Source organism: Mesoplodon bidens (assembly GCF_964165515.1).
Source record: "Mesoplodon bidens genome assembly, chromosome: 5".
In the NCBI taxonomy this organism is placed as follows: domain Eukaryota; kingdom Metazoa; phylum Chordata; class Mammalia; order Artiodactyla; family Ziphiidae; genus Mesoplodon; species Mesoplodon bidens.
In genome coordinates, this window is record NC_138161.1 from 7,118,519 (window position 1) to 7,138,428 (window position 19,910).

Sequence of the window (19,910 nt, forward strand, 5' to 3'; positions counted from 1 at the left end):
TGAACCACATAAAACTGCCAACTTCGTAGGTGAAACAGACAAACATTGGCAATTTCATGTGGTCAAACCCCATATAAAATGAGCCAATAGCTAAGATTTCTTTTTGGCAGCAAGATGTTCCCAGTCCCATGTCTGTTGATGTTATGAACAGATGTCTGAGAGATAAACAGGTCCTGCTTGAGAAAAACACCTTGTGCGTCGTGATCCTGGAATACAGTCTGGTGTGGGTTCTGAGACTGTGTGGTGCCCCTTCCAACTCTGCTCTCCCCCGCTCGCCCTACCACCCAAGCCCCTGGTCTCATCGCATGGGTGATTCTTCTGTAGAGATGTCACCAATGGTCCTAGTATCTCCTCATGCTGCTAGTGAAGGCTGTAAAACTTTGAAACCAACTGGACTTGATCATTTACAAAAGGCAGGAGGCAGAGGCTGAACCAGGGGTTCCTTTGAAACAACTACCAAAGTCTCCATCACGATCAAGATGTTTTCTTCACAGGAACAACCCCAATCCCTTCTCTTTCCCATCTTGTTGGCCCTCTTTTTGCCTCTGGGCATTCTGCGTCCAAGAAAATAAAACTGGGGACACTAAACAGAAAGGAGCAGCTTGGTATCCAGAAAACCCAAGACCCGACAGGTAAACAAGATGGGGCAAATCAGGCTTTACTCACGTTCAAGAGGTTTAATAAAGCTTCCCCTCCCCCGGCACCTTCAGCTCTGTACGTCAACTGTACATAGAGCTGAGGTAAAAATAAAACTTTCTTTACAAATTACATTTTTTTCCAGTGAATTACTTTTGCAGTAAAAATAGCTGCTACATAAATCCCTCCTGATCTCTGAAAAGGAGTCGCATATTTCCAAAAATAGTATTCTTATTTTAATCAAACAGCATAATTTGGGGCACAGGAAGGAAATGGCTGGTCAAGCGGAGGTTAGTTGTTGGGGGAAAAACAGCTGAACTAAAAAATAAGTTTTGTATATAAACATTTAAAGGCATGCATAGAAATGGAAAACATATGCCATTTTGTCAAGAAAAATACTGCTTTATAGCTTTTACATTACAATGAAAGGAGAAGCAGAGAGGCCAGATGGGCCCCCAGATAATAACATTAAGTTTCTTATAAAAATTCCCAAATGTACAAAGTCCTTGCCATAGATAACCCAGACAAAACAAAATGAAAAAAAAACAGGAATTAACCCTCTTAGACCTTATTCCTGTAGGTATATTAAATGTAAATAGTACACACTTTACAACTTCTCTTAATCTGCCCTGGCAGATTAAATGTTTGCAGAATGCCACCTGTGCTCCTGACAACTGGAATACATTGCAAAATGCCGTCTGCATTCTTATTTCACATACAGTTATATAATTATTTTAAATTACAATATACAATTTCTGTTAAATAGGTCTGTTAGGGGATTTTGATAACAATTATAAAGTTACAGTCATATATACAAACTAACTTCTGAAATGGCATGATTGTTTCCTTGCACTCTCCTTCCCCTCTGAACCAGAGACCTCTTTGGCATTGGCGTTTCCTGGTTGCAAAAGGCAAAAGAAAATCCAAAAGTGTGTGTCCACAACATGCTCGCTCCTTTGAGAAGACCCAACAGCCTGAACAATCCTGTCACGACGCAGCCCACCCAGAGCCAGGACAGCTGCCTGGAGCTTCCTTCTGGGCCATTCTAATGTAACAGCATCCTAAGTTGCGTGTTCCTGGCAGCAGGAGTTAGAAGCAAGAAACTGTGCTGCTTTCGGCAGAGAACCGCGGTACCAGATGAAATAAGGCCACTGCTTCTTGGAGACGTTCCCAGATGCATTGATCCTGCATTTCAGGGTCCTTGGATGGGTCCCCGTGGCCCCAGTTCCAGCCCCAGGCGGCTTCAGTCCTCCGTGTCCAGCTGGACGCCCAGGATGGCGTGCAGCTCCTCGGGCGTGAAGCCCAGCAAGTTCTGGAGGTCGCACACGAAGCGGTACACGTAGCGCTTCCCCGACGTCTTATGGATGATGTTCTTGTCGTAATAATAGCGTAAACCCCGGCTCAGCTTCTCGTAGTTCATCTTGGGCTTGTTTTTCCGCTTTCCCCACCGGCGGGCCACCTGTGGGACGGATGGAAAAGAGTTCCATTCAATTTGGCAACTAAGAAAAAGTGCATCACTTTCCCAACAATGATTTGGATGCATGCTCACTTGACCACTACGTCAGGACCACAGAGGTGTCATCTGCTTTTGTGCACGTGCCAGGGCTCTGCATCCCCCGGCTGATTCTCAGGGGATGGAGGGAGGTGCTGATGCGAGATCGAGGTGACCCCACCCAAAGCTCCGTCTGCGGAGGCCTCTCACTCAGCAAAGCCCCCAGGAGCCAAGGGTTCAGAATCAGGCGGGTCCTGAGACAAGGGAAATGCTGTGTCCCACCCACCTCCTGGGTTTGAATTCTGACCCCCATGTCCATAGCTGCTGAGTGGGATCAGGACCTCAGGACATTCTGCATCCCTCAGTGCTTCTGCGGCCCCAGGATACTGGGGAGGTGACAGGCTGCACTCTACTGGTACCGGAGACCAAGGGCTCCCCCCTTACACTGTCCTCGAGGGGCTGGTATCGGACCTGCCCTCGGCTTTCTCCTCCAGATGGGGCTGGAGCAGCTCTGCCAACCTCAGCTGAGGAGCGGGCTCAGTCCCTCCAAGGGAAAAGGCAAACTTCCTAAAACATCTTCAGATGATCAGGCGAGAGGCTCAGTTGACAGCTTTCAGCTTTTAACTAGACGACGGAGCAGGGTGGTGAAGCCTGCCTGGTGCCGTGTGCATAAACAGGGGGCACTATAAACTGTGCATCAGCGAAACAAGACTCCACATTTCCCGACCGTCAGGCACGCCTCCTGTGGAAGTGCTCTCATCTGTATACTGGTGACCCCTTTCCTGCACCCAGAGAATTGGATGTGTGAACCCCAAGTGATGGAATCAGGTTTGAGAGCCTGGAGGGCAAGTTCCCAGCTTCTGGACGTACCTCATCGGGGTCAGCAAGCTTAAACTCCCATCCATCCCCCGTCCAGCTGATGAAAGACTGGCAGGATTTGTCGGACAGCAATTCTAGAAGAAACTGCCACAACTGGATAGGTCCGCTTCCTGAGGGGAAAGGGGGAGGGTTATGTTTTTCTAAGTTTAAAATACAGCATGGCTTTAATCATCCTACTGAACCAAGGAATGTGAGACCTGGCTCTGGACTGGGTGCCAAGGTGAAGGTGTGACTCTGGGTGCTGGTGACAATCCTGGAGGGCTTCCTCCACGCCCCCTGCTCCTGAAAAAGAGGCCACTGGGCCCTTGATTGCTGGGTTTGGTCTTTTTGGAAAAAAAAAAAAAATTCTGGGCCACCAACTCTTGGCATCAAAATTCCTCACCCTAGGGCTTCCCTGGTGGTGCAGTGGTTGAGAGTCCGCCTGCCGATGCAGGGGACATGGGTTCGTGCCCCGGTCTGGGAAGATCCCACATGCCGCGGAGCGGCTGGGCCCGTGAGCCATGGCCGCTGAGCCTGCACGTCCGGAGCCTGTGCTCCGCAACGGGAGAGGCCACAACAGTGAGAGGCCCGCGTACTGCAAAAAAAAAAAAAAAAAAAAAATTCCTCCCCCTATTTAATTGTTCCTTATGTAATAACTTTCAAGGTTTATTTCTAGAAACACCCAGTGGGACAGGGATGCAGTCGGTGGAAGGAGCCTTTCAACACAGGATGAGGCGTGTCATTCTCCGAATCCCATGCGTAGCTTTCTTGCCAGATGACAATGGGCAAATTGCTTAACCCAAGACTTGCTTTACTCAGTGGTCACTGGGGCATTTGGGGTTGTAGCCATGGCCTCACCGCCTCTGTTTGATGAGGTATATGCTTTGCAAAGTGCTCTTCATATACCTTTTCTTGGTTAATACTTAGAACTGCCGCCACCTTGTGAAGTATCACTGTATCAATATTTTAAAGATGAAGGGTAAGATGGGCTCAGCGGCTGGGTGCCTTGCCCTGGATCGCACATTTATCCAAGCACTGTTCCGCAAGGCACAGTGGCTATATTGTTGATAAGGCTGTGTGGCCTTTGTGACCACAGACAGCTATCTTCCTCTGAGCCCATTTCCCCACCTGTAAAATGGGTTAATACCACCCATGCTAGGCTGTCCTAGGGTCTACTGACCATATGCCTAGTTAATTAACCACACGCAGCTGGCAGGCAATGAATGGTAACTAATATTAAAATGAAAACCACCAACACCATGGCTGTTTACTTCCTTATCAGGCCCTGATGCCCATGTATGAAAATTACAGCAGTTTCCACACTGAGTATTTTAACACTTTTTCATGGCTATTTGTTTTATATGACGGAAGAAAAATGGGTGCCTACATATTCTTATTTTAACCTATTGGATTTTTTAAAGTAGGTTTTTTTTTTTAAATCCCCAATGGCTCCATATGTTCAAAATATGAAGAAAAAAAGACACATTTAAGGACACATGAAGCAACGAAAAAATTTTTCTGATATTTTCGCTAAAGTACTGGAAATATCTGGTTCTAAAAACAGCTTTAATATTTGTCCCTGGCCTAGAATAGCTCTTACCCAAACCTTCAAAATAAGATGGATTTGAGAAGCAAGAAAAGGTAAACAGTCCCCGGGTTATTGGAGGCTGGCTCTGCAGCCCCTCCCCCAGCCAGTTTACATTCTCTGAAATTCCTGGCGTGGCTGAGTCAGAGCTTAAGCCTCCACAAGCCCCGTGTCCCCTGCTGCCACTCCTCCAGGCACTGGCCGGGCACATCCCAGGTGAGGGAGCAGCCTGAGGACTGTCCTCCACACCGCGGAGCCCTGTGTCCATGGCCATCCCTACAAGTTTGGCCTTTTCTGAATTCAGGGAGACAGCTCGCTTGGGTTCAGGATTACACCCCACGCATAAAACGTGGGGTGTCAACACAATGTGGTCCAGCGAGAAACGCCCTTGATAAACAGGGCGGGCGCAGGGCTGGGCGGGTGCAGGGGAGGGGACGGGGACCCGGGGTGGCGCCCACCTGTGAAGCCAGCCAGCACGGCCGCAGGTATAACTGGTTTGCCTTGCTCCACCGGGTCGCTCCTCTCCTGGATGTAGTCCTTGAAGGACATGGTCGGCTTGCTGAGGCCCAGGGACTGGCTGCAGTCGTCCTCGAAGCTCTCGAAGGAAGGTACCCGCTGCACGTCCAGCAGGGACGACTGGCTGTTCCAGGACTGCAGCAGTGACTCCGAGCTCTCAAAGCTGTCGGCGCCTGTCTCGGCGGAGTCGTGGTCTCCGGGCTTCCCTGGCAGAGACAACAACGGACTCTGACCCTCCAGGACCACGGAACGTCCGGTGCTACCCTCCATGGAGGCGGCGTCATTGCCGTCACCCCCTTTAAGTGTTCGCCCTGCTGGTTCAGAATCACCCAGACTTGTCACGATGCCCTGAAACAGAGCTGCTTATTCCTTAGGCTACATATGCTACACAATCGCATCTTCCATCAACGGCAGGATGTAGCTCCGAGCAGAGGGCTACGCAGCAAGGAAAAGGGCAACAACGTGGATGGACCTCGGGCACGCACAATGTGAGCAAAAGACAAACACAGAAGAAAACACAACCTGCATCAAGTTCAAGAACTGGCAAAACTATGGTGATAAAAGTCAGGACAATGAGATCCTCTTGGGGTGGGGACGCTGTTAACTGGGAGGGGGCGTGAGGGAGCCTTGTGGGGTGCTGGCACCCTCTCCATGTCAATCTGGGTGGCTGTCACACAGGGGTGTATGTAGAAAAATCCAACCTGAGCTTCATGCACAGTACATATGCATCCCCGTACAAAGACATCTGTCACCTTCCTACACTGCCTCCCCCAATAGCCCACTGCGTGGACGACTGTGGCCACAGGAGCAAGGACTGTGTCATTTACCCGGCACCCCCAGTGCCCGGGACCTGAGATACGTTAGGAGTAAGCTCGCCGAGCACCACTGTTGGGACCGTGACCTGACGGACCAGTCCTTGACCTCCTCCTTCACTGGCTGAACTCCGGATGTCTGAGCTCATGTCACCGTGGCTCTGGGAATCAAACCAACAACCCTGCTGAGAAGGGCACTTGGAAGCCTGGATCTTACCAGAACTGCTGGAGAGCAGATTCAAGGTGCCGGCCGGGAAGTCCTGGCTGATGGAGCAGTAGTTGACGCTGACGGTGCTGAGTCGGGCCTTGGGAAACATCTGGAAGTCCCGCTCGGGACCGAGCGTGCTGGGCGCGGAGGATGCTGGACACAGGCCATCCAGGAGGCCGCCTTTGGGGTAGTTCTGCGTCTGCATGCCATACAGCGCTTGCTCCACGCCAAAACCTGCAACAGGACCACAGAGGGCAGAGCCGTCCGGCGACATCAACGTGATGACCAGAGACCCCCACACACCTCAAAACGGAGCGTGAGCAGGTCTGCCCGCTCCAGCCCTCCCTCCCCAAAACCCCAGTGGACGTGTGAGCTTGGGTGGGCAGGTTTTCTACTGTGTCCTTGCCTTCTCTAACTTAACTGTTCGTCTTCTCAGTCAATGAGCCCTTTTCCAAAATGCCTGCAGCCCCTGGACCCCGGATGCAATGTCTCACGTGAATATTTCTACATCTCTTGTTTTTCAAGTGGTTACATGTGAGCCTTGGGACAACAGGGTCACTGGATCTTTCAGCTTCTGAGGAAACTAAGGCTCAGACAGACGAAGTGATTTGCCGTCCAGCCAGTGACCCATAAGGGAGTATCTCCAGTTGCCCTGCCCACGCTGGCTGGGGGACCACCAAAACCTATACTCGTCAGTGTCAACCACTGGGGTGGGGGACAGAATTCCATGACACCTATTTAAACCCCAAAGTTCAGAGCAAATTTAGTATTGCTGTCCACACACTTCCTGGACCTGCCACCTTTGTCTGTTACACTAATCTGACCACAGCAATTGGCTCACTCCATTTTGCCCCTCGAGTTATAAATTGCCAATTTATAGCCCTGGCCAAAGCAAAGATGACATAAGTCACTGATGTGACGTTAAATTTTCTAGTAGCCACACTGAAAAACTAAAAAGACACTGGCGAAATGAATTTGAATATTTTACTTGACCTAAGAGAGCCATTATCATTTCAATATGTAATCAGAATTTTAAAAATTATTAAGGAGATACTGACAGTCTCTGTTCAACACTAAGACTTTCGGATCGGGCGGGTGTGCGTTATATCCTCACTACACATCTCAATGTGGACCAGCCGCACTTGTGAATGTGTGTGATCACCATATGGGACAGTGCAGGTTCTGCCTTCGAAACTTCCGTGAATCTAACAGGAAGACTTAGAAGCTCTTAAGGGCAGAATTAATTGCACTGACCTAACGAATTGCTATTAATCCAATGAGGAACTGAGTTGAGGTGTGCATTTTCTTCATACTGATCTTCTGTCTTTTCTTGGTTTTCTGAAAAATAGACAGAGGAGACATAAGATTACAAATTGAGAGGTTTAAACTACAGAAGAAAAAAAGTTCCTTTCTGAATTACTGTTCTATGGTTAGTTCAGTATAACAAAATGCATTTTAGCACTTCCCACTTAATCTGATGGTGTTCCATGTCATCATGTCGTTTAAAAGCACTAGAGACAGAAATGTATTTTTCTAATAACTAGAATAAGTCTTCTAAACTCCTCGGTGCTGTTACTGGCAAAGTTAAATTTTCTAGTATACAATTTGAGAGATCTAGATGGTGTACTGAATTCATCTATGCAGTCGACAAAGGGTTAAATGCTTACGAAGTACCCCACTGTACCAGGGGCTGGAATACAGCAGATTAGTAACATGGACACAGTTCCTGCCCTGGTGAAGCTTCTGACCCATCGCCTCAAACCCTGAGGTGTGTCCCGGGGTGGTGAGCGCTGTTATAGAAAGAGAGGTCAAAGCAGTGCTATGGGCATCCGAACAGGGACACACACGCCCAGGAACTTAAAAGGAAAAGGTTAGCATTCCCTGTACGTGCTTACATCCTACAAACACACAACCACATGCACACCCACAAATCCAGACCCACACAGACTCACAGAGTGAGAAATGGCAAAACAGGTCTAACTTGCCAGCAAATAGATTCACCAGAAACTTGTCAGACCAGACGTGTGCAAGTTCAGGGAAAATTTGAGGGTCTTTAAGTTTCCCTGGCCGTCAGAAGCCATAACTAAGAAGAGCTGGCAGGCGACCCTGAGATCTTTTAAAGATTCTGAGTCTGTAACAGACATTGAAACTCGGAGTTTAAAATCAATTAAATGAGGAGTACTTCCCTAAACTCTTCTAAGGGGCTTATTTTCTTATATTTTTAACTTGAAGGATTCCCTCACTATACCGTTTCTCTTTTGTAACTCAATATATTTTTAACATTGGTGTCAATGCTCTTTTTAGGTCTAAATCAAGACTTTCTATATAAGAGCTCTTTTTGCTCAAAGGCCAGTTCCTGTATAATATGTCAGTGTGTAGGTATGTATCAATTACTTCTACATTGGTTTATAAACATAAAACAAAAAAATTCTCTGTTGGATTCCATTTGGTCTTAGGAAATGTTACTATAAAATTCCCAGTTTATCTGAACAAAGGCTCACTTTCGCCGAGGCTGACTTATTTCCTAAGGCTCTGTGACGTGAGGTCTGAACACGGGCCTTCTTTGCTGTCTCTTCACCTGAGCCACACGTATGCCTCCAACTCCAACTCATGACGTCTGGCGACACTGAACACCTTGGTGACTAGGGCTCCTGCCTTGTGGCCAATGCTCCCCACTCACGTACTTAAGTGGAGTCAAAATCCATAAATCACCGCCACGTAGCTGACTCACGCCAATGGCATTTTCAGGCAATCTGCCCCACATCACTGAAATGCCAACCGTAGATGCCCCCCACCCCATCACTCTTCCCGGCTATGCTCGCCCCGCCTGGGGAGCCCAGTCGCTGACCGGTACCTTTGATCATCTGCTCTAGGTGTTCCCAGAGAATGTCACCCACAAAGTCAGGCGCCAGCTCCAGAAAGCGCTCCTTGCCAAGGTTACACAACACCTGGCCGGTCATGCCGAACCTCTGGAGGTTGACGTCCACCAGACTGAACTCGTTGGTGGCCCAGAGAAGCCACTGGCACACCTGTTGCTCAGTCCACAGCCAGGGATCTACCGGGGAAGGAAGAAAAGGAGGCAGTAAGGCCAGAAGCACTCCTGATTTACCCGCAGAGCCCAGACGGGCACCAGAGTCCGAGGAAATGAACGAGACACCCCGGAAGATGTTGAGGCACTAAAAGCAGTGCTGGATGAAGTGTTCAGTTGGTTGGATTTTGAAATAAAAACTGGCTCAGCTTAATGACAGCTCTGTCCCTCTTTTCAATACACCCTAAACAAATGCTTGAAATTAAGTCATCTCAAGCTATGGCAGCCTGATGGCTCTATCTAGTACAGCGCAGGCGCAGAAAGCTCCAGGAAGGAGCGCTTACTCTTCGGGATGCCAAGGCGGCGCTGCTCCTTTTTGAAGCCACTGAAGGTAGCTTTTAAGGCTTGACTCATCACAGCCTTGCTGCACGGGGTCAACAGAGGCAACTCACAGTTGGTCGAGTCTGGAAAAGAAACCCCACGGGGGGATGTTAGGAGTTCAAGCTGGCAGCAACACAGGGAGAATTGAGGGGAGGGAGTCTTAGCTTCTAGGGAAGAACAACTCTGATCTCAAATCTTCCGCATCATTCCTTAGATGAGTGTAAATATTAACAGAAGCTGTTTTTTTTGACTGCAGTGGAGAAAATATTATACATCCCATAACTACACTTATTTTTAAAAAATCTAAAATAAAACTCGAGTTTGATTTTTTGCCAAACTTCATAGAGCAGTGATGCCTAGATAACGGTTCTATTTAAGACTATTCCTACATTTTCGACAATGAAAGAAGTTGCAAGGCTTTTGGCCAAAAGCCTTAAGGGGTTGTACATGGCTAATTTGGAAGCAACTTCCATTAAACTAAGCGGCAGCAAAGGAACATCAGATGTAACAGGAACACACAGCACTTAGCACCCGTGACGTCGATTTGTATTGAAACACAGCCTTCTCTGGATTCCCTCAGCAATTTCAAGAATGATAAATGACCGTCACATGATGGCACGCTTACGCAAGCATGTGTGTTTTAATTAACTTTCTGGGCTGTATTTTCTAGCACCTACTTCACATGACAAAGTAATTTCTGGAATGTTTCCAACTAATAACCCTATCACGGTCATCTCAGAGGCATTACTTGACGTGCTATTCCCTTAAAAAGAATAAACAATGACGTTAAGAACTACGGAAACAAACGCAAATGGGTAAAGATGAGCAGGAATAATTTGTTGCCCCAAAACTCAAGGTAGGGGAGGAAGATCCAGCTAAGGATGCAAACCCGGGATGAAAAGTTGGGGTGCATTTTAACGTCTACTGGTCTGCTTCGCAGAGGGGACTGGGAGATGGGGCCCGGGCTGGCTGCAGTGTTGAAATATCCTAAGGAGAAGCTGGCGGGGGGGGGGGGGGCGGCACGGGGAACGACCCTGTGGTTTGCTCCCAGCAGGGCACCCACCCTCCCTGGGGTGTGTCTGGCAAGTGAGGACTTCAAAGTCACCAAGCGCATAAAAAAGGAAAACTGTCTTCTCTCAGATCTGAGCCTCTACCGGACTTTTCATACAAAGATTCAAGATACCAACATTCGTCACTTATGAATTATAATCTATGAACTGAACTACTTAGGGACATCACGCTCAATTTGTCAAGTCTGAGTAACAAATTACCATGAGAAATTGAATCCAAGCCTGTTGGCACTTCCTGGAGTGTTTGCTCTTCATTTAGGGAGGGGAAAACAGCGAGCAGGGAGCCATCAAAGGTGTCAAAGGCAGGCTGGCGCTGCAAAGGCAGAGGGAAAGAAAACTGAAACGTGACATTTAAACTTATTTAATGACCTGTTTTCAAAGTGGTCCATGGGCAGCCTCACTGATACACCCTGATTAAGCTGCCAGTCATAAAGCCACGCATGGAATCAACCAGTCAGTACTCTGAGTGGACTTCTGACAGGGTCAAAGTGACCAGAAGGATTCTATTTCACTCTGGATCACTTACAGGCATACCTTGGAGATACTGCAGGTGTGGTTCCAGACCATCAAAATAAAGTGAATATTGCAGTAAAGCAAGTCACACAATTTTTTTGGTTTCCCAATACATGTAAAAGTTACGTTTACGTTATTAATTGTGCAATAGCATTATGTCTAAAAGCTATGCATACCTTAATTAAAAACTACTTTATTGCTAAAAAATGCGAACCATCATCTAAGCCTTCAGAGAGCTGTAATCATTTCACTTGGTGGAGGGTTTGAAATATTTCGAGGATTACCAAAATGTGACACAGAGACACAAAGAGAGCAAACGCTGTTGGAAGAATGGTGCCGATAAACTTATGATGCAGGGTTGGCACGAACCTTCAATTTGTAAAAAGCGCAGTAAAGCGAAGTACAACACAAGGTCTGCCTCTCATCAACCGCAGAACCAGAATGACTGGGAACTTATTTTTAATGGCCTAACCAATTTAAATGAATAAATTAAGTAAACAAACCTAAAACCAAGAGAATCTTAGAACAGTGCCTGGAGGGACTCAGAGACCACTGCGATCCAAACACCTGGGCGGGCTTCCCTGGTGGCGCAGTGGTTGAGAGTCCGCCTGCCGATGCAGGGGACACGGGTTCATGCCCCGGTCTGGGAAGATCCCACATGCTGCAGAGCGGCTGGGCCCGTGAGCCATGGCCACTGAGCCTGCGCGTCCGGAGCTCTGCAACGGGAGAGGCCACGACAGTGACAGGCTCCCGTACCGCAAAAAAAACCCGAAACACCTGGGCCTTCTAAGCTACTTGGGAGAGATGCCTAGGCTGTGTGTATAAGAAAAACGACTTGGTTCACTGCAGTTAAAATGAAAGGTGAGTGATTAAATGAAAATGAAAAATCAAACAACAAAATACATTACTTTTTCTGCTGAAGCATTTATTCTGAAATGTTTACCATGAAACACTGCAACTGAAACTACATGTCTTTCCCCATCTATTCCAACGGTTCAGAAAATAATAATACATATGAGAACATTCCTTAAGACTTAATTTTGTAAAAGTTTAGTGTATTGAAAAGGACACCCCTCCCCCATCATCTATTAAGGGGAAAGATTTCTAAAAGAAATAGGTTTAAAGTTAAACTACCTATAATTTAGGGGAAAGGGGGAGAAATACACAGAGAAAGATACGCCTGGAGCTGTGAGGATTTCTAATAATCTCATCTAACATTTACAAATGGAATAGCCTTTAATGTAAGACGCATTGGGACTTCCCTGGCGGTCCAGTGGTTAAGACGGCACTTCCACTGCAGGGGGCACGGGTTCGATCCCCAGTTGAGAACTAAGACCCCCTCATGCTGCATGGCGCGGTCAAAAAAAGGAAAAAAGACTCATTTATGAGTAACACATGTTAACAGATAAAGGCTTGATTCATCATTGCCTAACTTGTTGAAGAAAAACGTGAAGAAAGGTTATATTTTTCCAACATAAGCTGGAAATCCCATGTCATGTGCAATGCAATGACCCATCTGTTGAGTCATCAATTAAAAAATGTGTAACACATTTACAAATCAGTTTGTGTGCTTTCTTTTTAGAAATGCAGAACAATGAATGACGCATTACATAAGAAGTAGGAGCTCAACCCAGTGATGTCCCAATGATGTTGGAGTCCAGCTCCCCAAAACCCAAAGCAAGGATGACCAATTGCCCAAAGCCCACGGGGGAAAGACCAATCCTGAGAGTGTGAAATACTCATCTCGGCTTATGAACTACCTTAGAGCAGCGCCAATTTTGGTGAAATAGCCAATAGATTTTTTAAATTCCCACTAGCATTGCCCAGTGACTAAGAAATGCCTGCCCTTTCCTGACTGTACTCCTGACTGTTCTTTTTTTTAAAACCAGGAAGCCAAAAGACAAGACAAATTCCTGCTGCGTATTTCAACACATCGAATTTCAGCAATGACAGTTTCTTCTCCAAGCCCAGAGATCGCACAGGCACTGTCAAACTCTTCTAGTTTATAGGAGAAGTCTTCTCTCTAGAGGGGTCGTTTCAAACTTAATACCATAATTTCTTGTATGGTTTCTGCCATGCCAACACTGAAGACATCTGACCAAAATGAACAGAAAAAAGAAAACCTCGCTGACTTGACGTCTGATAAATTTCATGACACTCTAGAAAGGTCTGTGCCAATTTTTGCCTCTTGGGGTTCTATCAGACAGACAACCTCACGCTGATCTACTGAGAAAAACATAACATGCCAGAGACACATTATCATACAAAACACCAAGCTAGGAGGAGGCCAATTTAAAATCGCTGTTTCTGAGACATGTTTACTACTCAACACTAAAAAAAACCCCAATCAAATCTCGCTGTCACATTTGTAGAAGGCAAATGGGAAATTATCAGTTTGTGCTGCTAAAGAATGTTCCCCAAAGGGATTGAGACAGAAACTACACGGAATGTTTATTATGCAGCTGAGAAGGCTCTTTCATCTTTAATCTGTTCTTTGCTTTACATAAACAGGCACAGTTGTGCCTGGAAGGACACAATGGATGCAGACTGCCTGCATCCCGGTGGGCACTGACCCTTCTGATGGGAGCAGCAGCAGCAGTTGGGCCCGCCTGCCTCTTCTAAGCTCTTTCATTTCAGTTCTTAAACAACTTTTCTGTCACCCAAGAAAACTCCTGGGGGGACAGAACAGACAGCTCCTCCAGCTCTGTTCTCTGGAGAATTCATAGGATTTTTCACCTGGTAGGAGCCTCCGAAAGAAACTACAAAGGCCTCACCGTCTACAAATTAAATGGTTTCATATCTTGGAGGACAAGTCGAACAAGCACCAGGACATCCATTTTGCAGACTAGAAAACGGAGGCCCAGAGAGATTAAGCAAACAGTCCAGAGTCACACAGCCAGTTAATTAAAAAGCTAGGGCTAGAACCGGTCTTCTGGGACCCAATCCACTGTTTTTTCTCCTAGAGATTGAGTTTTCCAAATTTTTTTTTTTAAGTTTTAATTAAAACTTGTTCACTCACCTTGAGTGTCCCTCTGTAACTGCTGGACACAGGGGCCACCTGGTCCATGTTCTTGATTCCAAAATCATTCATCTTAAAAAAAAAAAGAAAAAGGAAAAGAAATGAAGAAACTCAAAGAGGCAACAAATCAAGTCCACATCCACACCTAATTCTGGCTGAGTTGGTCCAAGTTCTCCAGCCCTAACAGGTCATACCAAACGTAAAATAGAGAGCTGGTGGGAAGCAGCCGCATAGCACAGGGAGATCAACTATCAGCCCGGTGCTTTGTGACCACCTGGAGGGGTGGGATAGGGAGGGTGGGAGGGAGGGAGGGAGACGCAAGAGGGAAGGGATATGGGAACAGATGTATATGTATAACTGATTCACTTTGTTATACAGCAGAAACTAACACACCATTGTAAAGCAGTTATACTCCAATAAAGATGTAAAAAAAAATGGTGAAGATGGTAAATTTTATTTTGCCACAATAAAAAAGAAAAAAATCTTAGATGCTATCACTACTGAAAAAAAATACTGAATGCCAGGAATTCTTCTCACAAATGGGATGCTACTTAAGTAATTAAATAATCATGCTGGTTCTCTGCTGAATTCGATTTAGATTTGAGGCATACAGATAAAGTTGCCTTCTGGCTGGCTGGGTGAGCTGGGCTGGGGGCCCGGGTCCTTCCAGGACAGGAGTGGGAGGATCTGCTTCCCCCGGGCAGGGCGAGGGCTATCTCCCCTATGCAAGGGGGACAGTCAGCTCAACCTGGGAGCTCCAGGGCAAGCGCAGGGATGACCTGCCACCGCAGCTCCCAGACAGATCCAGATCTAGGAAAGCCTGCTGGAAGACCGCCTCAGAGGCCCCCTTCCCTCTCCAAGCTGTGAGGAAGCACAGGCTCAGGAGGCAGATAAAAGGGAGAACCAGGGCTAGAGCCCAAACCCTCTTTCGTTGTCTAGATCCTCCTGCATTGAATACACAAGCTCAGAATACACCTGCTTTGCGTGTTGCTCAGCTGTGCATTTCTTCAAAAGGAAGTAATTCTGATCACGGATCTGCCTTACTTGCTTGGATGGTCTGGGCTTATCCTGGACCTGCACTGACCAACGTGGCGGCCACCAGCCACGTGGGGCTCCTGAGCGCTTGGCCCTGGGCTAGGGTGAACTCCGATGTGCTAAGCATGCAAAACACACTCTCAGTTTCAAAGGTTTCGTAGCGAAAAGTAAAGTATCTCAGTACTAATTTTGTATTTACTGCATGTTTATGTAATATTTTGAATGTGCGAAGTTAAGTGAAACACGCTGAAATTAATTTCACCACATTTACTGTGGCTATTAGAAAACTTAGAGTTGCCTGTGTGACTGGCATTTGGACAGTTCCATGTGTGACCTGTGATTGCTGTAATCAACTGAAAACTTATTTGGGGCCCTAACATGTAATTGTTTGGTGGGGTCAGTTAAACATTAATAAGTGAGAAAGGTACTTAGATAATCCTGCCTTAGTGTTTGACTAAAAAAACAGAGCAACTAAAGCTGATTTTCAAATAACCTGGGAATCCCCTATGACAGTAACCCACCCTCCCCGCTTCATGGCCTTGAACCAGGGGTCTAGGAGGAAGCTTTACGGGGTACCTCTAACTGCCCGCCCTGCGGTCTCCACCGAGGGCTCCTACCTGTTACAACCAAGAACCCTGAGTAATTAAAACATTGCGCAATGGATAGACTCACTGGCAGAGGCAGCTTCTTTTCCCGTAACTACTTAATTCGAGTTTGTACTTTCTTGTTTTCTCTTCATAGTCAACGTTATGGCTAAACAGACCTCCCAACAGCTCAGCACACAGACACACACCCCCTTGGCTAGAAAGGCAGTATGGGAGGCGAGTCCCAGCCACCAGGGAGACCAGAGGCACTGGACAGGCCTGTAAAAACCCTCAGAGTGCGGGTACTTATTTTGGGGGCCGGTGGAGGCTCGAAAGCTTTGACAGTAAATCACAGTTGGGGGTGGAGGGTTGCGAGTAGGGGTTTGGAGGAGAGTTGTCCTGGATCAAAAGTGACCGCGTTTGCTCAGAATCTCCACTTGGTGGATCCTGTCATCCACCTGCACTCAAGAATCAATACTCACTACTGATGATCACTGCGCTGGTAGATTCCACCTTGCTAAGAGCTAAGCTAAGCCTGAGCTGGGGCACCACACCTTCCTACCTCACTCAACTGTCTGACAACCCCGAGAGGCAGATGTTATACCATCTTACAGCGAGGCAACAGAGACCTTGGGATCTTGCCCAGGATCACACAGCTACTGAGGGGGCATCTAAGGGGCACAGGGCAGACCAAAGCCCCGGGGAGTATGGCCCTACCTCCTGAGCTCCCCCAGGAGCCAGGATCACCCGAATGATGAGGCGTGTGCCCTCCTCCCAGCCCATCAATAAAGAGCAGAGATGGCACACAGATATCGTTAGGCTAGGCCCCTGCTCGAGACGCTGCATGATGTGAAATGCTCCTTAAGGTAGAGCTTTATGCCACTGACCTGGATGAACTAAGTCCTGTCACCGGCTGATTACATCAGCAAGCCTCAAACAGGAGACCAAAATGAAAGCACGCCTTGGGTGTTGTCAGTTACCCATCTTCTTCGCCTGGTTTGCAGGCACTATTCCACCCACATTCTTCAGCTTCACGGAGATGGAAAGAGAATAGATGTGGAAGGCGATGGAGAAGCCTCGCCTGATTTTTGTGTACAAATACCAGGAGGAAAGGCAGTCTACCACTCCCACATAAAGAGCTGTAATGACTAGCTACGGAATAGAATTCTTCTGTTGTCCGGCTTTTAATTTGTTTTGTAAAAACCAGGTAGAATCAAAATGCTCTACCAATGGTTTCTGACAAACACATAACTAATCAAATTTAAGTTCCCTTATTTTACTCAACACAGCTTGTGAAGGTGGCAGACAGGTCAAGTTTCCCCACCTAAGTCAATTTCACATTTAGATCTTTTTGGTGTTGCCCTATTGATCGATGCTTTTGAACAACAGAAAAATGGGAAAATGGCTGAAATGGAAGGGCTGAGAATGGTTAAATTTTAAAACAAGCAGAACGTGCCGGACAACAGTACCCTTATGGGAACAAGTGATCGCTTATGTGAGATTAGAGCACAGGTTTGCGTTTAGGTAAATTTTAAAAAAACAAGAATAAAGAAAAACAAAAACAAACCTGAAACGCACTTTTGAAGATTGGTTTGCTTTTTCCTTTGAAAGTTATCAATCTAGAAAGAAGAATGACTAATCCCAGAAATGAGTGTTTGATTATTTCCCTGCAGGACTCAGAGAGCTAGCGTTTACTGTACTGTGATATTATTCAGAATTTTAATAAACCTTAACTTAGAGACTTATCTCTCTGATTGGTGGTGATGTGGGCAAGCAGGCAGTGCACAGCCGCTTCCACTGTACGGAACAAACATAATCTCTTACGGGTAAATTAAAATAAATTACCCCTATCTCCAAAGGGAACTGCTCACTTCTTTACTTTCTAAATCAGTAGTAGCAGGTCAACTACTATTTTCGGATACCCTAAAATTGAATACAGGCCAATATAAAAGTCTCATGTGCTTAAAAAAAAAAAAAAAGCCATACACGCTCAAACGCTGTTACCCCTTCATCCAAAATGCTCTAAGAACGGGAAAATAAAGTCAGCCTTGTGCACCCACATCTCCATTTCCGACAGGCTCCCCATGTTCGCCTCGCAGGACAGAGGGGCCCGGATCCAGAGGTCCTGGGGCGCCCGCGGGGGTCCCACTGGAGCCGCAGGACCCTCCCGGCACCACCCCCTAGCCCGCTGCCACGGCCGGGCCCGGGACCTGGCCGCGGAGGTGACCGGGGGGACTGGGATAGGCGCGTTTTCGGGAAGCCGCAGCCTCCCAGGTGTTTCAGGCGCCCGGCACCCCAGATCTTCCCGGGCCCGGCGTCCTCCCCGTTAAGTCACCCGCAAACCCGGGCGCGCAGGGGCCTCTCGGACACCCTCTCCATCGTCCCCCACCCCTTCGCGAAATCAGGTCCGCCGGGCGCCCACTGGCAGGAGCCCCCCTACCACGCCCGCGTTTCCTTTTAAAACAAAAGCAAGTGGAACAAGCCGGCGCGCCCCGCCCGCCCCTGCCACCTCGGCGACCCCGGGGCCGCGGCCCAAGTTCGCAGCCTGCTCCGCCCGTCACCGCCGGGCCCACTCCGAGCTCGGCCCGCCGCACCGAAAGCCACTCGGCCCCAGGAACACGAGCCCCGAGCGGACCGGATGCCAGACGCGCGACCTCCGAATGCTACGGATAGCCGCCACCCAGCCTGGACCCCGGCTGCGCCCCGGGATCCGGACCTCGGCGCCACCTACGTCCCCCGCCCGGTTCCTGGGTCCCCCGGTAGAGGATCCAGCGCCGGAGGACGCTCCCCGCTGGACCCCGGCCGCCCGCCCAGCCCGATCCCGCTCTTACCGCGCCTCTTCGGGCAGGGCCGCCGGCGGTTCGGGGCCCGGGCTCCTCGGTGCGCGCCGGCTAGGGCGCGGGCGCGGGCGCGCGGGGGGGGATGTCCGGGAGGCCGGGATGGGCGGCGGGCGGCTGGCGGGCGGGCTCCGGGCGCTCGGGGCTGGGGCTACACCACGCTCCGCGCAGCCGCTGGAGGAAGTAACTGGCTGCTCCCCTCCGCCGCGCGCTCTTCACGAGCGAGGGGAGGAGGGAGGTGGGAAGAGGGAGGGGAGACAGCAGAGAGGAGGGGAGGAGGGGCTGAGGGGGAGGGGAAAGGAGGGATGGGAGGGGAGGAGGGGAGGCGAGACTGCAGAGGGCGGGTGGAGGGGAGGGGAGGGGAGGAGAGAGAGGAGGGGTGGGAAGGGCAGCGGGGAGGAGGGGGGAGGAGAAGAGCAGGGGGCGGAGCCGGACCTTTCAGGCGGGACTTCGCTCGGCGCCTGATGTCACTCGGCTGTCCTTCGCCGGCTGTTCCAGGGCCGCTCTGGGCCGGGAACTCCGAGGCCTGGCGCCCCGTGCTCTGTGTGTCCCGGGAGCTCAGGAGGAGAGTCTTTCTGTGGTTTCTTCCCCGGGTCCGTAGGCTTTAACCCCAAACGTGCCCTGGCAGGACTGGAGTAGTGCTGGTGCCACCGAGTGGCCGCAGGGCTTGGGGTCATAAGGGATTCATTCTGGCCCCATTCTTGGACCTCCTTGTGGACTTATGATTTCTGATCATTTTTATTTCTGATCTTTCTGTCATGCGGACGCTGAGATGATAAAGATGCAAAATGGGCCCTTTTATGGGTCACGGAGTCCCCCTGCTCCGAGAAGCCCCATTCCTACAGCCTCCGTGTGAGTGGCACCCCCTAGAGTTGGGCGGTGCCTTAGTAGTAATCAGCCTTGACTGAGCTTCCCTGGGCTAATCCTCATGATAATTCTCCAAGACATTATTGTCCCCACTTTAAATATGAGGGAGTTGACCCTCAGGGTAAATAACTTGCCAAGTCATAAGACATATAAATGGGAAATTCAGGGTTGAAACTCCAGTTTATCTGACTTCTAACTATGATCAAAACCATCACCCATACCTCCCATTTCCATTTTTAGCAGGAAATATTCAATACTTGAGTCCCTGGCTAGAAACGTGCACATTTCCCATTCAGGTCAGATTCTCAATATTTTGGAGAAATATTTAGATTCCTAAAAGTGGTTATGAAATAAAATAGCTCAGCTTAGGCAAGGCCAGGGGCTGAAATTTGGTGCATCTCAGGGACTACAGTGCTGTGAAGGGAGGGAGGAAAGGCCTCACTTCTCTGTTACCAAGGTTCCTGGTTTC

At 48.6% G+C, this 19,910-nt stretch overlaps 1 protein-coding gene across 1 annotated transcript; it reads right to left on the minus strand.

The window, feature by feature from the left end:
• Positions 1-657: 657 nt before the first annotated feature.
• On the minus strand, positions 658-18,788 carry ETS2 (ETS proto-oncogene 2, transcription factor). Its single transcript, XM_081235230.1, has 10 exons — positions 18,569-18,788; positions 14,119-14,190; positions 10,788-10,899; positions 9,480-9,599; positions 8,962-9,162; positions 7,362-7,445; positions 6,117-6,341; positions 5,030-5,293; positions 2,999-3,117; positions 658-2,095 (listed from the first exon to the last, which is right to left on the minus strand). The coding sequence occupies exons 2-10, from the start codon at positions 14,188-14,190 to the stop codon at positions 1,880-1,882; spliced, it is 1,413 nt and encodes a 470-aa protein (XP_081091356.1). The 5' UTR covers positions 18,569-18,788; the 3' UTR covers positions 658-1,879.
• Positions 18,789-19,910: the final 1,122 nt, after the last annotated feature.

Bases quoted from the DNA above. Each gene is read 5' to 3' on its own strand.
- ETS2 (XM_081235230.1), bottom strand. From the start codon at position 14,190: ATGAATGATTTTGGAATCAAGAACATGGACCAGGTGGCCCCTGTGTCC. The intron at 9,600-10,787 runs GTAATTTGTTAC...TTTCTTTTCCAG, and splicing joins CTTGGATTCAATTTCTCATG to ACTCGACCAACTGTGAGTTG. The intron at 9,163-9,479 runs GTAAGCGCTCCT...CTTCCCCGGTAG, and splicing joins CCGCCTTGGCATCCCGAAGA to ATCCCTGGCTGTGGACTGAG.